The 23,020-nt window shown below is 40.7% G+C and overlaps 3 protein-coding genes across 7 annotated transcripts in view; 1 reads left to right on the top strand and 2 right to left on the bottom strand.

Moving 5' to 3' along the window:
* Nucleotides 1-17,502, top strand: part of PDE6C (phosphodiesterase 6C) — a 49,196-nt gene extending 31,694 nt beyond the window's left edge. The window contains exons 14-23 of one of the 3 annotated variants that reach the window (XM_075841018.1): nucleotides 431-540; nucleotides 637-724; nucleotides 1,451-1,551; nucleotides 3,767-3,874; nucleotides 5,522-5,585; nucleotides 6,670-6,744; nucleotides 8,008-8,091; nucleotides 11,956-12,112; nucleotides 13,513-13,515; nucleotides 17,279-17,502. In XM_075841018.1, the coding sequence (XP_075697133.1) occupies nucleotides 431-540; nucleotides 637-724; nucleotides 1,451-1,551; nucleotides 3,767-3,874; nucleotides 5,522-5,585; nucleotides 6,670-6,744; nucleotides 8,008-8,091; nucleotides 11,956-12,112; nucleotides 13,513-13,515; nucleotides 17,279-17,343 (855 nt within the window). In that variant the 3' untranslated portion in view covers nucleotides 17,344-17,502. Of the gene's footprint in view, nucleotides 1-430; nucleotides 541-636; nucleotides 725-1,450; nucleotides 1,552-3,766; nucleotides 3,875-5,521; nucleotides 5,586-6,669; nucleotides 6,745-8,007; nucleotides 8,092-11,955; nucleotides 12,113-13,370; nucleotides 13,525-17,278 lie in introns of those variants that run through there. The other 2 variants (XM_075841017.1, XR_012851003.1) reach the window with 2 other exon arrangements.
* RBP4 (retinol binding protein 4) overlaps nucleotides 1-23,020 on the bottom strand; it is a 349,798-nt gene that overhangs the window by 45,209 nt on the left and 281,569 nt on the right. The gene's annotated exons all lie outside the window — the stretch shown is intronic.
* Nucleotides 20,904-23,020, bottom strand: part of LOC142662822 (protein FRA10AC1) — a 37,368-nt gene continuing 35,251 nt past the window's right edge. For both annotated transcript variants that reach the window (XM_075841020.1, XM_075841019.1), the window contains exons 12-14: nucleotides 22,375-22,413; nucleotides 21,088-21,178; nucleotides 20,904-20,987 (exon numbers count right to left, since the gene is read on the bottom strand). In XM_075841020.1, coding sequence (XP_075697135.1) covers nucleotides 20,945-20,987; nucleotides 21,088-21,178; nucleotides 22,375-22,413 — 173 coding nt within the window. In that variant the 3' untranslated portion in view covers nucleotides 20,904-20,944. The remainder of the gene's footprint in view (nucleotides 20,988-21,087; nucleotides 21,179-22,374; nucleotides 22,414-23,020) is intronic.

Raw genomic sequence — 23,020 nt, forward strand, 5'->3', positions numbered from 1 at the left:
TCACTATTAGTGAAAAATGGAAACATTACTCTCCATTTCCTTCCTGTTAAAAATAAAAGGCATGACACCCCTACGTGTTTACCCTGATTGGTCTATCCATTGGTTGAAACTTGTAGATTTATGTAGAGCTATTACATTTACTATTGCTCAGCAGTGTATATGAGGTTATTCTGATAGGCCAGTCCACATGTAGATGAAGTTACTAAATGATGTATTCTAGTAGAGCTGGATAAAGAGGACCCTGATGAATATTCATAAGCAACCCCTGTGGTTAAGAACCAGAAATCCAGGAGGATTATAATATATTATTGACCCTCACATAGTGCGAAATAGTTTTATTACTTCCTTCTACAATTTTTTGTCTAAAAACTCGAAAAACTGAAACTTGGTGATGGATGTTCTTTAATGAAAGTCCATTCATTTTCAAAAGACAGGTAAACTCAAGAAATATTATTCTGATCTGGAGGCCTTTGCCATGGTGGCTGCGGCCTTCTGCCATGATATTGACCATAGAGGAACCAATAATTTGTACCAATTGAAGTAAGTGCCCTGGTTACGGACTTATTACTTGAATAAAGTTGATCTCTCGGCATGTTGTAACTTGCAATACATTACAGACCTTTTGCATTTTTACAGATCTCAGGCACCCCTTGCAAAGCTTCATGGGTCCTCTATTTTGGAGAGACATCACTTAGAATTCAGCAAAACCTTGCTGGAAGATGAGGTAAGAGTATTCTGCTATTTCCATTGACCTGACAATTCTACCTCACCCAAGTTATTCTCAGGCCCCATGCACACGACAGTAGATTTCGTCCATAACTATGGACCCATTCATTTCTATGGCCGACGGACACCTTCCCATATATTTACGGGAAGGTGTCTGTGCCGTAGAAAGGCTCTGCAAAAGATAGGACATTTTTTGCTTTTTACGGACCGTGCTCCCATACTTTATATGGGTGGCTGTCCCCGGCTGTCATCGGCCGGCTGTACTCGTAATCACGGACCATGATTACGGACACGGTCTTGTGCATATGGGGCCTTGCCAAGAGGTAGAGCATTTTCTTGGAAAGGAAAAGTGTGTCTGGTCAGATCAGGATATCCAGTCGTCTAATCTTCATGTGCTGGACTGGATGCCATACCATCTCCGCTATTCGATCTCAAAATAAGGGACTGCTAAAAAGACGTGGTGAAGGGTATGGGATGGTATTGTTGAAGAATGACTTGGAATTGTAGGATGTGTTTATTAGGTTCTGTAGTTTCCTACGGCAAAGATTTATTCTTAGTCTCCGCTCTATTATGCACTGCAGCAATCTAATTTTACATAATAATATTCTTCAAGAATCGTGTCCGAAATACTGTGCTTGTGCAAGGACAGTGGCTTTGGTTGTAATTCAGGGTTCTTTGCTGTGCCGTTTATTGCATGTCCTCTAACACACTTATTATCTTGCAGAGTTTAAACATTTTCCAGAATCTAAACAAGAGGCAGTTTGAAAATGTGATTCATTTGTTTGAAGTCGCGATCATAGCAACAGATCTGGCTTTGTATTTCAAGTGAGTGCGTGTTATCATGAAAGTGTGCCACGGGATATTGCCAGTTACCATGTGCAGGCCAGCTGATCGCTGGCTTGGTTACAAATGAAGTTGGTTAGATAACACGTTAAGTAACAAGTGGTATCACTGCGCATCTGCAAAATACAGAAGATTTGTAAAACTATACCAATGATTTAAGGCTATGTAAACCTTTGAAAGTGATTTTTTTTTAATAAGAATGTCAGTCAGTGTGTTTAGTACAACTTTTAAAAATAGTTTTTATTTAAAAAAAATTTTACTTTTTGAGATACAGCCGCTTTGTATCCTGTATACAAAGCAGCTGTATTGTTCGCTGAATCCTGTACCCGTCAGGTCCGCAGGACTGACGGTTCAGTGACAACTGGTCATTCATTTCTCTGACATGTAGGATCCACCTGGTATCCTTTACATCTAAGTTCATTAAGTTAATTTTATATATATATATATATATATATATATATATATATGTAAAAATAAAAATCACTTTCAAAGGTGTACATAGCCTTTAAGGGCCTTTGACACGAGGAAAGTACTCGTAATATCGAGTAAAATTTCACCATCATTGGCCAGTGATTACACAATGGGCGAGAAACTGCTTGTTTGTCACTGATTTTAATCTTTTACGGTGGCCTAAAGATTATGATTTGTCGGCGGTACATCGTCTCTTGTAAACCGTCATCTGCTAGTTGTTAACAGGAGACCGGACAGGATATGTGGAATTGTTGAGCGGAATAAAAATAGTTTTATATGTACCAATAATCTTATGTCTTTCGAACTTTAGCGACTCGCTATATCGTCGATCGCACTCGTTTTTACAAATTTATCTTCATGTGTAAGAGGAGCCTTAGATTGCAGTTTTAACGTTTAACTGTATGGACTAAGTATCAATCTAGTTCCCATATAGTGAAATAGTCAGGGCCCCCTGTGCAACACATCCCCCATCCTTCATCTTCTACCCCATCATGTACATTTGGTAGGCATCTGAGGGAAGGTTTTTGGCAAAGGGATAACATGATCATTATGCAGCACACCGATCATGTTATCCCCTTTATTCACATCCAGTGACCCACAGATTTTATAATTTGTAGTGGGGAACAGAATTGGGATGCGATTTTAATGCACCATTTCAAACCCATACCAGATATTTGGGGGGTCCCTAGGAAGGACAGAAGACTATATTTGAGGCATATTCATTTAAAATATGTAACACTGTGGGTCCCATGCGATCACTGGTGGGTGGAAAGTGATAATAGTTTGGGCCTCTGAGTACAGAACCACCTCCTGATGGAGAGAGAGTATTATGGGTGGTTATACACAGGCAGATTTTCTGTCCAGTAACAGGCGCCGATTGACAATAACAAGATGTAGATCAGCGTTCGTTTGCTCCGTTTACATGTCATGGAGCAATGATCGGGAATATGGGGACAAACGATCGTTACTACGATCATTAGGTCCCCATACATTGTGTATCCTGTCAGCAGCACATCCCTTGTTTACATGGGGAGATGTGCTGCTAACAAACTACCATTTTTATGGCCGCATAAATGATGCGATCAGTTGGAGAACGAGCGCTTACTCATTCGTCGGTTAATCGATGTCCTGTTTAAATGGGCCAATGGTCGTGAACTAGCATTTGTACGAGCGTTTGTTCACCTGATCATCGGCTGGTGTAAAAGAGCCTTAAGTAGAGAGTGAGGCATATAAATAGGTCAATCTGTGTTAATCCCAGGTCAGTATAATCTTTTCGCAGATCCTGATCTGTTTGTGCTAGTCATTAGACCTAAGGCATTCTGCACAATAAAAATTGATTATAGATTGTTTTTTTTAAATTTATAAATCAATTTCCCATCTTGGACATTTATTGTGTTTTTGTAGTGAAGACTGGCAAAGACAGATGCGTGCTGCATATCATTTCCATATACAAGTTACATTTGCAGGGAGTCTCTGCACAATCTAGGTGAAATATGGGGTACAGCAGGGGTTTTCCCAGTTTGGACATTTAGTGTACAATGGCCATCACTCTTTGATAAGAGGAAGCGGAGAACAACGGAAATGCTTTTACATCACCTGCTAAATGACGATTCACGGCCCCCTATACCTGTGAAATATTGAGATGGTGCTTGTGGCTTGCAAACTTGTTACTTTTGTTATTAAGGTGTTAATTAATATGACACCTTCTCACTCTGGTTTGACACAGAAAAAGGACTATGTTTCAGAAGATAGTCGATACGACGGAACAGATGCAGACAGATGAAGAAAGGATAAAATATATTATCTCCGACCCAACAAAAAAGGAGATTATCATGTGAGTGGTTGAGATTGTACCTTAACATTGCTTCTTTCATGTCAATTTATTTCCTAACCTGGGGTTCATTGATAGATTTCAGGTTTAAAAATGTTACATCTTTATTTTTAATGGCTTCTTTCAGAAATTCCTGCACGTATGAGTGTAAGCAGCAAAACCAAAGTTTTAACAGACCTTGTCACCAACTGAAAGCAGAAATATTGTGATCCGTGTGACCATCTCCCCACTAATCTCCACCTCGATTCTGCGACTAGCAGCTGCCACACCAGGCAAAATGGGGGTCGGGTGACCCCCATTCTCGATATAAGTGTGGGACCCACATCTATCACATATTTATGGCATTTCCTGCGGAAATGCCATCAATTTCTAGGATTGGAAAACTCCTTTAACCCCCCCTACAAGGGTCGCGGAGCAGTAGCTTACCCTCACCAAAACTTTGAAAGGCCAACCTCCGAAGCATCCTCCAGGGGTTAATAACTGGGTAGCTCCCCCAGAAGGGTAATCCATAAATTACAGGTGATGAGAAACTTGGTGTTCATACACACCCCTACTAGATTGTTGGGAGGGATGTCTCCAATAAGTGCCTCAAATGCTTGTGACAAACAAATGTGCAAAGTAAACACACAACTAAAAGAAAAAAAAAAGCCCTGTGAGATAGGGCCAGCCCTCTGGCTGAATTTCAGACAAATCTTTAAATCCAGTCAAACAGAAGGCTCGGGAAAGAATGGAGGCATTCGTGATTAATGGTAGAGTAGTGCAGACAATGTAGACACCGTTAAGTTAAAGGCTATGTAAACCATTGAGGGGCATTTGTTACAAATATTTTTTTAAAACATCAGTCAGTGTATTTGGCGTAACTTTTTAATTAGTCTTTATTAAAAATTCCTTTAACTTTTTTAGATATAGCTACCCTGTATTCTCTATACAGAGCAGCTGTATCTTTAGTTTTGACCTGAATCCGTCAGTCCCACAGACCTGACGGGTAAAGTGTCAGCGGGTCCTGCGTGTCTCAGATTACAGGTGGATCCTGCGTGTCAATCAGATCTAAGTTATGAACTTAGATGTGATGGATAACCGGTGGTTACTGCATGTCAGAGACACCCAGGACCAGCTGTCACTGAACCCGTCAGTCCTACGGTCCTGACGGGAACAGGATTTAGCGCTACATACAGAATAGAGAATACAGAGCAGCTGTATCTGAAAAAGTTACATTAATTTTTAATAAAAACCAATTAAAAAGTTACACCAAACATGTTGACTGACCTGTTTATTAAAAAAAAAATGCCTATCAAAGGTTTACGCAGCCTTTAAGCCCCCTGTAAACAGCAGACCCTTAGGATCCATACCACAGTGAGTAGATATATTTAACATTGACGGCCTGTTGACTACTGATATGAACGAATACTACACTTGATCTTAGACAAAAGCTGGTGATAGACATGACAACTAGGATCCTTGGTGGTTCCCAGGTACCAGAAGTCGGAACGCCCCATGATCACACTTTTATGGCATATCTTGTCAATAACTTCCAGAAACATTTCCATATGCTGTATTGACCTGTATATGTGTGGTTGATCTTGTCAGCTCTTTTTCCAACCATCATGCTTGAGGCTTAGTGCTCTTAAAAATATGCTTCTGTCTCTGCAGGGCCATGATGATGACAGGGTGTGACTTGTCCGCCATTACTAAGCCTTGGGAAGTACAAAGTCAAGTAGGTATCCACTAATTTGAGAAGGCAGCATGGAGCAGTTGGTCTCTTGGGGTGAACAATGATCAAATTGTTAGCAAGAAAAATATTTTAATGGCCTAAGCAAGTTGCTGCTTTCATTTTTCCAACCAGCCAAAAATGAATGCTGTCATTTGATTGGTTGCTATATGCTAAATCCTTTTTTATATATTTTTTTAAAATATAAATATTTAATAAAGTTTTCACAGTATAAAAGCATAACAGAACATTATATTGAGCATAGTTACGAAGCCATGGGACTGATCCTTCTTTTTTATTTGCCCCTCGTGTCAAGTCCGCTGCCTGTAGAGTAAACCTGTAACACCGTTAACTACTGTAACTAATAGATTATTACTTCCTCATGTGTCCTCAAGATTTCAAGTGTTTTTTTAAAATGAATAGACTTTTTTTTGGAACTTGTGCTCTTTAATTAAGGGTAAAGTACAATCCGACAGAAATCACCTGGTGATTGAAATGACATTGTTATAAATATTGAAATATTTAAACACTGCAGAATTTCCCACCAGATTAACAAGCTGCAGGTTTAGAATCGCAGGTCAATTTCCGCACTTTTCTACGTATTTTTGTTCAAATCTCATCCACTTTGCTGCTACTGATACACTGCGAAATTTCGACACAGAAAATCCGGTCAGAAATTCTGCAATGTTTACGTTGCGTGTGGCGTTACGACGAGACCTTAAATATGGGTTTTGTCACATACTTACCTTTCCAATTCTTCCCCTGAGCTTGGTCTTGGACAGTTACCCCCAATTGAAATCGTTGGTAGTGTTTTTTCACATATTCTTTCAATATCATTTACCTGGGGAACCCAACACAAGCTCACATTGCCTACAGCAAAGTGGAGAGGGCCAACTTATATTGCTCCTCTCCTTTTTCCATCTGCTCCTCCATAGTCACATTGGCTGTCCCTTATTTTCACATTCCCTTAGGTACAAGTTGACCTACAAAGCTGGTGGTTACCCAAAAATATCCATCGCAACGGTTAGGAAGAACAATGTTGTTATACAATTTCAATAATGTGAATAACGGTGGAATTATTTGCATCTAGGTTGCCCTTATGGTTGCTAATGAATTCTGGGAACAAGGAGACCTGGAGAGAACAGTGCTTCAGCAGCAGCCGATCGTAAGATTATAGTGTTATTATTCACAACAGCTGATTTGGTTTGTTAGGTCTCATTCACATGAATGTTGAAATCGGCCATGTGACGGACGATTTTTAACATGTCCTATTTTTGCAGTTTTCACAGATCCCTCAATAGACTCAAGTCTATGAGGGATCTATTAAATCGAGTCCCACATGGAGGCAAATCGGCCGATTTGAGACAGGTTGGTGTGAATAAGGCCTAAGTAGTATAATGGCCATATGTTTCTAATATTACTGCTCATGCTTTCCATAGTATTTGATATTTAACATTTCTGTAATGCAATTTATTTTCACATTTTCTTTCATACTAGTTGCATGAATTTTCTGCTAGATGTTATATTTTTGGATTTTTTTTAAAATTTTAGAAATGCTTTTATTTGCTTTTTTTTTTTAAATGCGTGAGACAAAGGTCCATTTAACTAATTCTATATCTGATATATATATACACTACCGTTCAAAAGTTTGGGGTCACCCAGACAATTTTGTGTTTTCCATGAAAACTCACACTTATATTTATCAAATCAGTTGCAAAATGACTAGAAAATATAGTCAAGAGTAGACATTGACAAGGTTAGAAATAATGATTTTTATTTGAAATTCTTGGCAATTTCTCGCATGGAATAGCCTTAATTTCTAAGAACAAGAATAGACTGTCGAGTTTCACTTGAAAGCTCTCTATTTCTAGCCATTTGGAGAGTTTAATCGAACCCACAAATGTAATGCTCCAGATTCTCAACTAGCTCAAAGGAAGGTCAGTTTTATAGCTCCTCTAAACAGCAAAACTGTTTACAGCGGTGCTAACATAATTGCACAAGGGTTTTCAAGTGTTTTCTAATCATCCATTAGCCTTCTAACACAGTTAGCAAACACAATGTACCATTAGAACACTGGAGTGATGGTTGCTGGAAATGGGCCTCTATACACCTATGTAGATATTGCATTAAAAACCAGACGTTTGCAGCTAGAATAGTCATTTAGCACATTAATAATGTATAGAGTGTATTTCTGATTAATTTAATGTTATCGTCATTGAAAAAAACTGTGCTTTTCTTTCAAAAATAAGGAAATTTCTAAGTGACCCTAAACTTTTGAACGGTAGTGTATATCTATATATATAGATATGTATATCTATATATATATATATTTTTTTATAGTACATTAGAATCCTTCCTATTATAATGAAATGCATATTTTATATGTTTACTATGCTACAGCAATGAGTTTTTTTTTTGTTTTTTTTAGCCAATGATGGACAGGAACAAAGCTGAGGAGCTGCCCAAGCTTCAAGTTGGTTTCATTGACTTTGTATGTACATTTGTGTATAAGGTAAGCAATGCATGCATTTGCTTTCAGTGGTAACCGAAGAACGTAAAATAACCATCATACACTAGTAGGTTTAGTCTGTTGGCACAATCTATGCCGCCCCCCACCACCGCCACACACATATTGGCTGCACAAAGATGTCTTTCAGCCTTCCATACAGTATTGGAATAGGATATATTATAAAGGATATATTATAGGAAACAATTGAGGCCCCTACTTCAAAGTTTACTTTTTTTATGCATTTCTTTAAGCAAATGATCGGATGTTGTCCATGTGCTGTCCTTTTTTCCCCACACACCACAGACTTTAAAGGGCAAGTATGGTCTGCAAAAAAGGACCACACTAGGGCATGCTGTAAATTTCTCCCAACGGACACAAACTCCATGACAAAAACAAACTATAAGTGAATAGCCCCATTGAATCTCATGGGTCAGTGTGCTGCCCGCTGTTTAAACGGATAGCGCACTGTCGAGAAATACATTTCTGTGAATAAGGTCGAAGACTTTATGTACGCAAAAGAGCAAGAAACACACTATTACTCGCTTTACTGTCCGCTTTAGGTGAGGTTGTCCACTATTGAACATTACTTTGTAGACACAGTTTTGGCTTTACCACACTATCAGAGCCCAACAGAGTATTGTGTGGTTCTTTGATGGGCCAGTCTGACACTGCCTCCATCTATTACATCGTCAGCAGGATCCACCCGCATAATCGAATGAGTATGGGGGACTTTTACCTCCTCAGTCAGTGTTTTTTTCCTGATGTCAATCAGTCCTGACATTAAAGAATGTGAGTCTTTACCGTTCAACTTGTTATATAGGTATTCCACACCTAATGCCCCCTACACACAGCCGTGCCCGTAATCTGCTGCGATTACGGGCACTGGCGGCCACATACAGCCATCCGCATTTTCAGTCCGTGCTCCCATTCAAAGTATGGGAGCACGGCTTGTAAAAACCAAATATATGTCCTATCTTTTGTGGAGGCTTTCTACGGCCCGGACACCTTCCCGTAAAGGTGTCTGCGGTCAATAGAAGTGAATGGGCCGAATTCTACGGTCGTGTGCATGGGGCCTAAATCCTTACTACACTCCTCAACATTGAGATTGCAACACCAAGAAGGAAAAGTTCTGGAATTGTGGAAATCACTGGATCGACAGATATGTTAATGATATTCAAATGATAAAAATATGGACACTAAATATTCCAAACATCTTGATTTATTCAGCATAGAGTATGAGCGCCACACGCAGAAATACACGCACTTGCACGCCTTGGCATGCGATCACTAAGATTGTTAATGGTTGTCTTAAGAATGTTATGCTACGCTGAATGCACTTGGGCACGCAAATCATTGGCAGCTCCCTTTGCAATTGCCGACCAATGACATCCCAGATGTGCTCGATGGGAGACAAGTACGGAGACGCTGCAGGCCATGGTAACACATTTAGGTCATGCAGGCTGCTCACAAGAGCACGAGCAACATGCGGACATGCGTTGTCCTATTGAAAAATGGCTTCTGGGATACTTTGGAGAAATGTTCGTACCACTGGTTCCACAACCAAATCAATGTGATGCCGAACTATTAGTGTACCTGAAATGAAGACTAGAGGGTTCCGGCTACCGTACATTTTGCCACCCCACACCATAATCCTGGGGGTAGGACCATTGTGACATTCCCTTGTGAAGGCCTCTTCATGAAATTGCCTACGTGGTCTCCAGACCAATCTCCGGCTATCATGGCGTCCGAGACAAAAGCGGGACTCATCGCTGAAGAAGACAGACCTCATTCCAGCCTCCATTGCAGTCTTGCTATGCACTATGATAGCCTTTGAGAGCAGTGGCGTGTGGTCAATGGAACACCTGTAGCTGGACGTCTGGCTCGTAGCCCAACGTCGCGCACATGCCTCCTGATGGTTTGTATCGATACTGATTGCCGTCCTAGGCTTGGAATGTGACGTCAAATTTCACTTCCAGTACAGAATTGATCGCCATGCGCCATTCTTCCAATCAGACGATCCGTCCGTGCAGAGGTTCGCCTCCACACACCTCTTGTTGTCATTCTCGTTCGTTGTTGTTCTGCCAACCTCCAAGACATGCAACGTTGAACAGAGTTGACAACTCCGCCTAGGCGCTTAGCGATCTGCTGGAGTGATAAACCAAGGTCTCTCAGATCAAGGATTCTGTCCCTCTCAGTTTGCAAAAAAGTGGCGATAACTGGCACGTTAGTGAACAGGAGGCATCGCACAATCATCCCACACCACGTGATCCAATTTTTGATCGGATCTATGTGGATAAAAAACTTTTCAATTTGGCTTTTATGCCTCCCACATGCCACAGATTGGAGCGAGGTGCTTGAAAATGTGATCATTTGCAGATCTTAGCGACATCAGCTATTTCCTCGATTTGCATAAACTCACGGCTTGTCCTTCCTGGTGCTGCAATTTCAATGTTGAGGAGTGTAAAACTACTGACATTCTGCATCCAAATCAAGTGAATGGGATTTTTGTTGCACATTCACATGAACCGGATAAAATCTACGTGGAATAATAACGCGCTGCAGCTTTTTGTTCGTTATTGCAGATTATTAATAGGAAAAGTCGTGGTTTAGCTCCATTCCAATAACAATGGGGCTAATTCACATCTGGATGCACCGGCACATTCACAGCAGAATTCAGGGTTGCAGCCTCAGATTTCTGCTGCAGCATTTCTAAAAAAATCCACAACGCATTTGCCTAGGACAAATCCGACACGTGTGAACATGCCCTTAGTGAAGGGGGAAAAAATGTGTGAAATAATGAAAATGATGCGGATTTTAAAATAGAGAGCATGTTTATTATTTGTCGATTAGCTCCAGAGCATGTTACAAAACCTCATTCTCTTTCATTAGACGTGAAATTTCAGCAGATTGGGTGGGGTTCGCGGTGCGGAAACTGTTCCTAAATATTTATCAAATGCTCAACAGGTGTCTTTTTTTATTTCTTTTCCCCCTCAAAATCAGCAAATAAAGCAGCATGCTGAAACAGAGTGGCTTTCGCTGCTTCCCCCTCCCATTCTTTCACTTCTTTGAGTTTGACTCAATATAACCCATGTCTTAACTTTTTATAGAACATTTTGACATACATTATTTTTTTTTCTTGAAATCGAAGTGAACCCTACTTTGACGTATGGAGCTGAAAATTGGCATTCTCCGAGTCTCATACATTTTGTTCGTACACATATTCCTGCAGATGTTTGCATTTAAAATATTTTTGATAATTGATAGACATCTTCAGATAAATGTTTAAAAGTAGATAAAACTCATGTTAACATTTTAGTTTATATCGCTAAATCTTGTAGATATGTTGAAGCAATTCTGTGGGAAATACACCTGTCAACTAAGGCTTTCACCCAATTTCAATTACCAGGCTTGATATTGATAGCCTTAAAAAGCTTGTCCAGCATCAGAAAGCATGGCTTATTTCTTGCAAAAACAGCATCCCAACTATCCACAGGTTGTGTGTGGTATTGCAGCTAAGCCCCATCACTAGTGCCGAGCTGCAATACCAGACAAAACCCATGGACAGATTGCAGCCATGTTTTTCTAATCCTGAACAAGCCCTTTAAGCTGGCCATAGACCTAGTGGGTGAAACATTTTCCAGTCAACTGAACGTATGTCTCCTACACGCCCAATGTGACGCTATGGAAAGGTAACGTCGGATCCTCTCTCAGATTTCTCCTCTCACTTGTGTCGAGATCCTAACCTTCGTTTTGATTTACAAAGACATACGGAGGAGCAGAACTCCCAAATGTGATGTGAAAGGGGCTGTATAGTTTTTAGGTTCGTGTGACTAGAACTGATAATTATTATTTAATTACGGCTTCTAGGAATTTTCTCGGTTTCATAAAGAAATCACGCCCATGTATGATGGACTTCAAAATAACAGAGTTCACTGGAAATCACAAGCTGATGTGTATGATGAAAAGATGAAGGCTTTAGAAGAACAGAAGAAGCTGCATGAAAATGATGTGGGGGTTAAGAAAGGTAAGTAGTGTCTACTGTGGGTTATGAAGCATAAGGTATGTCCAGTAAAATTCTCTTGACAAGGTTTAGGACCATGTGCTGAAATTATTTCCCCAGCAATGTTTCTTGAACCACGTGTTGGCGCCCACTAGCTTTCACCAAGTGTTTCTCCTCATCGGGTGAGCCACCTACCACAAAATCCCATTTCAGCATATAATCCATTTTGCATCATCCAGCACTTTTTAGACTGTGTAGAATTCGTATATTTACGGTCAAAACCAGGATTGTATGTCATCAGAGAAAACCAGGAAAAGCTTTTCTATTTTCCTCTGCTGGGATACATTACAGTTTTTGGAAAATATGTGTATGGCATATGCCCCTTAGGTCTATGTCACATGGCCACAATATCTGTTCAACCATATATCAAGAGAAGGAAGCCCTTTCATAGATTCTATCCCTTATTACAGCATATGATGTCATAGAAAGGGGGTCCCCTGCTATGTGTGGCCACCCACAGCTTCCACCAGCAATATCAACAGATAGTTTGGGGTTTTACCTGCTGGATTTGTGGCAATCAGCTGTTAACCAGCAGATCTGCATTTAGAGAAGTGGTTTTCCTGATAGGACAACCATTTTAACGCTTGGACTTCAACGCATTCTCTGCATATAGTGTTTGAACCCGCACATATGCTGCCCGAAGAATGTATGAGCACAACCTATACATTGGGTAGATTCTCTGCCTGGGAGACATAGACCTTATAAACTCTGATACGGGTATCACACACTTCGTTTTATGTTGGAACGTGTTGTCGAGAGAGGGTTAGGAGTTGCCTACTGACAATGACTGTGTATGTGGTCATTCTTTGACCGCTTAAGAGGAGAAACCAGCCAATGGATATTAAACCAGATAAGTTACGGTCCAACCAGAAATTTGTTGGGGCAATCGACACCTAGATTGAGAATGATCTAGACGTGGAGGATGAGATTCATTGCCTCTAGCATTTCCCTGCATTGATTCGACACTAGTGGCTAGTTTATCACAAGAGACCAAATGTAACAGCAGTTAACGTTATGGGATTATAATCGTTTACTGACCAGATGTTCAATCATTAGGATATGTAATTAGTTTTGCTTGGTTAGGTAACGGAGAGCGTAAATCCAGGTCGTGATTTAAATAACAAGTGATCTCATCAAAGGGATTCAAAGTACAAAGTGCAGGTGATACATTTTGTTTGAATGCGATTAGGAGACTGATAAGAGTCAAAACATCGACATCTCATATCACACACATCAGCTACACACCATGACAACTGCTCATACACACAACACACTGTTGGTGGTCAACATTGCTTTCAGAATATGGATCCCTCAGATCTTCTCAGCAAATCCATTAGAGGACTACACGTTACATTCAGTCAAAGCCGGTACATGGGGTAAGCAATTATATGACAAAAGATTATGGAGGGTCACAATTTTAAATATTACAAATCCACAAACTATATTCTGCAGATGCTCAAAGGCTGAGCGAAGACACGAGTTTCAGCCACTTGGAGCAGACATTTCAGATTCCTCTGATTTATTCAAAGCTTTCACCACTTGCCATTGACTTTCAGAAATTTATGTAATCATAACAAAGTGAATAATCCAGCACTCGTATATAAAAAATGTGAAATATCTTAAAGGGGTTGTCTTACTAAAATCATTGCAGGTATAGTGCTAGAATTGCCATCCATGCCCAATTGATGGGGGTCCAATGGGTGAGACCTAGGAAAACACTGTGCCTTTCCGACTCCACTAGGCTATGTGAGGCCACATGGTTGGTTCATTATAGTGTATGGCCAACTATAAAAAAAACAAACCCTATGATATCGAAAGCTTCGAAGACATTACAGACATCCACAGGAAACGCTTACGCCTTTGAGATCAGTGTATTGTACAATGGATATATAACACCTGGTACCAACCACCCCCAATTCTATTGAATCAAACTTACAGCACCATCTAGATCCATACTGATATAAGTTCGGTTCAGTAAAATGTCCGGGTGAGTCCGGTGTTACATCTAGAATAAAGATAGTAAACCACAATCACAATACACCCGTCTGAATGAGGCCTAAGGGCTATTTGATTGCCTGAAACGCTTAAGTGATTCCTGGAGATGTCTAATGTCTGAAGCGGTTCTTGATTATATACATCCAGTCCTGGATTATCCCCTTTTCAATATTAAATCCACTAGATCTCCCAAATCATAATATTTCAGTAATAAGATAACTACTAAAAGCTATGCTATGAGTAAACATGAGACCCATGCTTGTTCCCCCAATCCTGGTTGAAGCAGTGCATGTAGGGTGAGCCCAGCCGCATCACAGCTATTCATTACATTCAGTGGACATTTAACATTATTATTCTGTTACTAAAGTTGTAACCACCGCCATTCACATATGCCTACAGTCTTGCTCTCTGATTGTACTAAGGAGAGTAATGAGCAGCCATGTAGACCCTGGTTGCCATAAATATCAGGTTAAAGGGGGTTTCCCATAATGGACATTTATGACCTGTCCACATGATATGTCATAAATGTCAGATGGATGCAGGACCCACCTCTGGGACTTGCGCCTATTTCTAGAACGGGGCCCCCTAAACCCCGTTCTAGCTTTCAGTAAGGACCTCATTCAGATTGGCGTAAATCGGTTGTATTTTATAGTCCATATTACGACTGCAAATCCCAGCCCGACCGTGGGTTTAGTGACCTGAACTGACAGCATCATCAATCCCGGTCATGGGAATAGTCTGGGTCACTACAGCTGCGGTTGGCCAGGGACTTGTGGTAATACGGATGCTGCGATGTACCCACATTACAGCCATCTGAATGAGACCTTATATGACTGCTTTTAAGGCTTTTCTAATAACCAGTGGCCCCACAGCAAAATAGGCCTCCATTATTGTGCAGGGTATTACCACCCTGTTCCGAAGGGCCTGACGTTTGTTTTCCCTGACCCTTGGCCCAATTGGACACAGACTTTTTTTTGGAGAGGAGAGTCCTGCACAGTTCTCACCACCCAGTAACACTTATGAGACCAACCAGGGCTGGACCCCCTTGCTCCCAGTGCCTCATAGAGCCCAAATGGTCTGCCTCTGGCATGTATTATTGCAGTTTTGTTTTTCTCCTTGGATAGCAGCAACTTTATCTCACATTCCACAGACGGGTTTAGCTCTGTTTCTTCTAAGTAGCTGTAGAGGGTTTCATATATCAGAAACAGTGATAAATAAAAGAACGGACATGTTTAATACTCTATGCCGATCCAGCGCAGATTTATGCTGCAAAGATCATTTTATGTGCACATCATTATATACAAGTACTTCATTGTACAGATAACATAGGACAGACAGTTTTGTATTTTCAGCAGGTTTGCTTTCCCTATTTTGCAGTAAAATATAGTCGATATTTCATGTGAGTCATGTTGGGCTTTCTACATAGGACATCAGTAATACATAAAGCATGCTCTTGTATCAGCCATACCATATCTTTACTGTTCCCTCTAGTGGCCAAATAGTCATGAAAAAAAAAATATTTTTAAACTATTTTTGATAAAAAAGCATTTTTTTTTTTATACGACAATGTCAAGCTGACAAGGTCACGTCGACCTCTACTTTTTATTCTCTGCCAGAAAACAATTCAAACATTGGTCAATAAAGTATAATGAAAAACTAAAGGAAGTCATTAATGTGGCCATAAAAAGGACCTCAACAATAGAGAAGGGGTTTGACTATTCAAATGTCTTAAAGGTACACTATAGGCAAAACTGATACTGTAGCTTACCTAGCAGAAGGCCTGAGGAAGGGGTACATGACACAGGAAATGAAAAATCACCAAATAGGAAATCCCTGTGTCATCCACCATCGCCGCAGGTCCTGCACTAGGCAATACTCAGTGTGTTCCTGATCATTATATTGGGTTCAGCGTGGTATAGAAAACTAAATTATTCCCCAATAGTTTATAGGGAAAAACTATGCCCTTTTTCAAAATTAAAATATATCAAAGACATTTTTTTCACTGCATCAACCCCTGTCCATATGCTCTATGAGCTGATCGCCACACCGGCTTCTTGTTTTTAAAGGCTGATGTATGTTTGGTATATAAAGTCTAAATACATGTTTTTACTTTTTCATTAGATTCTGTTCAGACCTCGTTATTTGTCCACGTTCAGTGTATACAAAATACTGACATATACTCAACATAGAGCCCGGACGCATGCTACTGTATGACATACAGATGAATACATCACCAATTTACTCCCTTTTGAACAACCGTATACCATGAATTCGCCCAAAAAAATGACATGTGATCATTGCCTTGCTGATGAATGATAGTTACTTTTCTACTTTTACCAGTATGATGCGTTAACTGACATACCTTAACCTGTAGTAAAAATTGGCCAACCCAATTAAAGGAAAGTTCTACTTTTATGGAGTCTCCCCCGGGGCAGGAGTTTCTTGGTTACGTTGTAGAAATCTGTAACACCTTACCCTTTTTGTCGCACATGAGAATGACAACTCTTTAGGACATTTGTGTACAAGATTACATTGCTGAGTGATAGATTTTGTGTTAACATTTCCTTTTAGAATGTCTAGGATTAGAAAAACAGCACCACACCTGTCTATATGTTGTGTGTGATATTGCCGCTCAGCCAAATTCACTTCAATGGAGCTGAGCTGCAATACTAGACACAACCTGTGGACAGGGTGGCATCGTTTTTGGAAGAAAGTAGCCAAGTTTTTTAAATCCTGGGCAACCCCTTAACCCAAAAAGTGAGTTTTATTTACATTTCCATGACGGTTATATTTGATAATCCAGCGGCTATAAAGTCACTTTGATTAAATGCTGCAGAAATAAAAATCCCTAAATCAGGCATTAGACTTGTACTAGCGAACTGGCACCAAACCACATCAGTCACTGTATATGTCAGTATGTGTGTATGTAGATGATGAATTATAACTTGCTTCTATTTATTATTCTGTCAACACAAAAATGCAAAAAGTGCCAGGAGGAAAGGAGTGTTAAAACCGATCTATAGGAAAACATTCTAATTCAAGGATCAGTCTCATAAATCTGTAACCACAGGGGGCACTTATAAAACCTGAACCTTTCACTGCTGTTCACATTCCTCTTCTATTTTTTCTTATTAGACACAGAACAAGGTGGTGAAGACAACGGGCCGCAGAACAAATCAAAAACATGTACAGTTTTGTAGAAAAAAAAAAAGACATCAAGAGGACCACGAGAGACTGAGTGCAACACTATAATGTCCCCATATGGGAAGGTGACTGGACTTAGAATATAACATAGTTGTGAGGAACCTATTTTTATGTATTGGGTGTCAATTGCTATTAAACCCTGGTGACTTGAGAAAGTTTTACTTAAATTGTGTTCGTAGGAAGTTGCATAATAAACGACTTTGTAATATATACACAAGAAAAAACGTTCTGCAATTGCAGTGACCATAAGACACGCTGTGTCTGTTGTCGAGGCCATGGAAGACTGCGTGCAGGGTACTGCAACACAGAATATTCAAGTGGATGGGTGCCGGGGTGTGCAGGGAAAAATGGTAAAGGTGCAACAAAATTTAAGGGGGTCTTCCAGGATTGGAAAAAAAACAGCGCCACGCTTGTCTATGGGTTGTGTTTGGTATTGCAACTCAGCCCCATTCACTTGAGCATGGCACTGGTTCTGAAGAAAACATTTTTAGAAACTTTTAGTAGTTTCTTCATTTTGAAGACTATGGGGGTCTTATCCATAAAACCTCCACGGCCCAGGAAGTGATATGCTGGTGATATGCCATCACTTATTATGGGGATAAAGCCCCTTTAAATGTTGGTCTTATTTATATAAGAACAGAATTTAAAAGGGATTTTTCCACCATTATAAGTTCTAAATTCCACATGTTCAAAGGAAATGGCTAATGACTAAAACACAATATAATATACATAGAAGGTTTCTAGATTAGTTTGATCCCTATTACTCAATCTACCACTAAGTATTTACAGGAAGATTTACCATAGACTTGGTGCGGAGTCTAATGTTTTTGATGGTCCTTGAATTTTCTGCTCAGTCACGCTCTTTACTAATCTGGCCCTAAACATATATGATAATATTTATGGGCAAGGCAAAATTCAGACAGTTGTATAATGGCATATAGAGAGAAGGGAAGGTCCACAGCAAAATAACTCTCTATTCTGTCCTCCAGGACCTGCCCCAGGCTGGCAGCCTATACAGTATTCAGTCTTCCGGGTGCTGAACAGGGGACTACCCTCTATTAAAGGGGTTGTCCAGGCACTGACAACCGATGACCTATCCACAGGATATATGATTGGTGGGGTCCAACACCTGCCCCTATGCAATGTACTGAGCCACCTGCTTCCGGCTCCGAATACCGCATACCATTCATAACATCCAGCGACCGGAGGCAGCCGATCGGTGCAGGGTCCGGGTGTCTGACCCCACCGATCATATACTGATGACCTGTCCTGTGGATAAGTCATCAGTTGTTCGTGCCTGGGCAACCCTTTTAACGAAGAATTCCCTAATAAAAAATAGGTTTTGTAAACTGGACAAGCCCTTTAACCTCTGGCCCCATAGCAGCTGCTTTGGCTATTTGCCCAAGTACCCATAACACCCACTCATAACAGTGCAGAATTAGATATTAGATGGATGTGAATCTCTGCTGGAACTATATATCTATCTAGTATCTATCCATATGTCTCCCGCTCTCTCATTCTATCAGTCTATCAAGATAAATACACACATAAATATACTGTATTATGCATGTGCTAGTCAGTACAAGTTAAGAAGCCACATTCCTCTATGTAACATTTATAACATGGAGCATCTGAAATCTCTATCACGTAACACATCCTATAAATATTTACAGTATTGAAACAATTTGGGTATGTGCCTGGAAAAATCCGCCCTGGTTTTTTTAAGTGTTTTTTCACCACACGTGCTTTTTGCCGCAATTTTTTGAGGCTTTTTTTTAGCTCTCTTCAACAGAAAGAGGGAATAACCGCAAGCGTTTTTTTGCCAAAGAACGCGTCAAAATTGCGTTAAAAAAAAAAACGCGTCCACCTCCCATTGAAATGAATGGGAGTCAATTTCAACTGTTTTTTGCCGCGGTTTCCGCTGCAAAAAAAAACCTCTGTGTGAACAGGGCCTATGGGAATGCAATAAATGTCATTTTCCAGGCCTCAGCTGGAGGAGCCCGGATGTACAGGAGCTGAGCAAGACGAGTTGCATAAACATAAGCTGCTTGTTGTATATTGGATTTAGCTTTTATCAGGGCTTTCGAGATGTAAAAGAATTAACCTCAAGTTCTCCTTAGGGACGGACATCTCTTTACTGAGAATTGCACTATTTTGAACATATCCCCATCTGGTGAAAACTGTAGCGAAGTAAGAAATTCACACTGTCAAGGACAGAAGTATGGAGTACAGAATTTGAAAATATTACTATTTAAAAAAAAAAGCCCCTATAAATTTTGTTATGCTTTTTTTGTATCATTGTGCCACCGGATATGCCATAAATGCCTGATTGGTGGGGGGTTCTAGAACCCCCACCAATCAGGAAAAAAATGGTCTGATGAAAAATCTTCATCAGTAGCCACCAACTGCATTTGCTTCAATGAAAATGTGAGGGTGCTTGCATACAGCTCTCTTTTGTCAATGGGAGTTACAGAAAATGCTGAGAGCTGCCTCGTCCGTGACTCCCATAGAATTCAGTGGAGAAGCCGATGCAACAAGTGTCTGTTCTCTCCACCTCAATGCTTCAGATGTGACCACTACTTTAAGGCTACGGCTAGATACTTGATCCATGTGATTCTGGGTGCAACTCAAAGTCTCTGCAATGTGGCAAACAAGAAGGTGGCATCAAGATCTGATTTGCCTTTAAAGGGAACCTGTCACCAGCATTTCACCTATTAAACCAGCAATACCTGGTGGTAGTGGGTGAAAAACCATTTCTATATAACCTATAATTGTCTTCTTAGTCGGCTCTGTAGCTTTAGTATTCAGTTTTTAGTGTTCCCACACCGTATGCTAATGAGCATAAGAGTCAGATCTTCATTCCCCAAGTCTTTCTGAGTTTACCCGCCTCCTTACTTTTGATTGACAGCTCCTCGCCTTCCCCCAGCACACTAAATCCCGCGCTTGTGCATTGATGTCCTCTTCTGGTGTGTGTGCACAAAGGGACGCCGGATTATTACGATAAAAAGCGTCTAACGTTTGCAGACCGTTATTTACTTTCGAAGGAGGAGTTTAGGAGCGGGGATAACGGCAATGAACTTTTGATAGCAGCGGCCAGTGATATGTAAAGTTCAATAGGTGAAATGCTGGGGACAGGTTCCCTTTAAGGTCCTTTTACACAGACCAATTATCGGGCAAATGAGAATTCACAGAACGCTCGTTCCTGATAATTGACCTGTGTAAACAGGGCAATTATCAGCCAATGAATGAGCAAACGCGCGTTCATCGGCGGATTGTGTCATTTTAAATGCCTTAAATATTATCGCTTAAACAGGGAGATGCGCTGCGAACAAGCGATCGGAGTAACGAGTGATCGTCCCCATAATAGCGGTCTCGTTGATCGGCGCCGTTTACATGGCCCACGTCGGGCTGTGTAAAAATTCCTTTAGTGAAGGGATGAGGAACTCATTTTACCAATAGCCAATATTAGTCCACTTAACCTCATGAAGTTGTATCTCACCTGGTTTATACATGATCAGACAACATGACTCCCACAGTAGGAAAGAGATTACAATCATTAAAAAAAAATAGGAATTTATTAAAACCATTGGTTAAAATCTACAGGAACATATCTTGGAAGTACTCGTCAAACTCTTCTTCCCTGCAATAAAAAAAAAAAAGAATGAATTTAGAGATTGCACAAGACTGAAGAAACTTTCTAATACTACAAACACCCAGAACACCAGACAGCGGTAACTAACCGGGTTTTCTCATCGGTCTCTTTCTGGGGGCCTTTCCAGATCTCATTGGAAGCACCGCCATCATCATCCCCACCATCTTCCTTATCTGTGTCTGCAGAATAAAGTGTAGAATTATACTGACAAAAGTAAGAGGATTCACTGCAACCCTTAGTTACATTTTAAGCTCTATTGCTGGCATTGAAGTGAATCCTTTAATCTTTTTGGCAATGACCTACAAGTCAACTGCAAATTCATGTCCATGGCAGAATCTTTCTAATATGGGTAAGAACTGAAACGGATATCCAGATCGTGACAAGCTAAGCTCCTTTTATACACCTTCGCCATATACGTGAAACGTAGGCTGTGACGGATGCCTGACAGTGGCGCTCACAAACTATTCATGACGTATCCATTAAACAGATGCCAAAATAGACTATTGGTTAACAAAGTCTAGGGAGGTCAGAAAAATCGAATACGAGTAGTTTTAAAAAAACATTCACGACAGGACATGAAAATGATTGGCATGGAGTGGGTGTTAATGTAAGGAGGGCATGCCAAGATACTGCTCAGTCACGTACACCAGACGCAGTCACATACAACAGACGCCGTCACATACACCAGACGCCGTCACATACACCAGACGCCGTCACATACACCAGACGCCGTCACATACACCAGACGCCGTCACATACACCAGACGCCGTCACATACAACAGACGCCGTCACATACAACAGACGCCGTCACATACAACAGACGCCGTCACATACAACAGACGCCGTCACATACACCAGACGCCGTCACATACACCAGACGCCGTCACATACACCAGACGCCGTCACATACACCAGACGCCGTCACATACACCAGACGCAGTCACATACACCAGACGCAGTCACATACACCAGACGCAGTCACATACACCAGACGCAGTCACATACACCAGACGCAGCCACATACACCAGACGCAGCCACATACACCAGACGCAGCCACATACACCAGACGCAGCCACATACACCAGACGCAGCCACATACACCAGACGCAGTCACATACACCAGACGCAGTCACATTCACCAGACGCAGTCACATACACCAGACGTAGTCACATACACCAGATGTAGACACATACACCAGATGTAGACACATACACCAGCAGAATTGTTCCTTCAGAATCATTAGGACAATCTAATATTTTGTGTATCCAAAAGTTATTGGAATCTGAGCAACCATGAGTGTCTGCAGAAAACAATAATAATTCTGCTTTGTATAGCACACGGATGTTTATGTAAATCTTGCTAAAGGTTTTACCCGATTCACTGGAATCTGCATTTCTAGTTGATGATGTGGCTGAAAAATAAAAATACAAAAATTCAGAATCATGACTGATCTCAGCAGAACATCTTAAGCAGATGGGTACCCCCGATGTGCATTAAATAAGAGCTACCTTTAACCCTTCCACTGCCGGGCCAATTTTCATACCTTTAAATTAAAGTAGACACCTGGCACATTGTAAAAATGCCACCCAGCACCTTACACTTCTGGGCACTTTCATGTATTTTTGCATCAAAGCGTAACATTTTGAAAAAAAAAATGCATAAAAATTTCATTTTTGTAACTAAAAATCTGGAAGTAACACATATGGAATACATAACTTTAAAATGAGTAACTATAAAATAATACTAATAATATCCTACGGTGTCACAGGCACTGATTTATGGAGTGAGGCTTTCTTCAGTGGAGACTATGGGTGATAGTCCATGGCTACTGCCTCCCCCCTCGTCATGCAGCAGAGAGATGAAAACCCTTCCCCTCAGGATATGAATGTGGATTCATCTCCTGACACAGCGGTACAAGTGCCAGCCGCGCTGCACGTGTAGGAGTAAACACAGCGCTCCCCATAGATCCAGAATATAACAATCGGTAATAACAAAAGGCTCACAAGCTGCTCGGATAA

Source organism: Rhinoderma darwinii, chromosome 11 (genome assembly GCF_050947455.1).
Source record: "Rhinoderma darwinii isolate aRhiDar2 chromosome 11, aRhiDar2.hap1, whole genome shotgun sequence".
NCBI classification, from domain to species: Eukaryota; Metazoa; Chordata; class Amphibia; order Anura; family Rhinodermatidae; genus Rhinoderma; species Rhinoderma darwinii.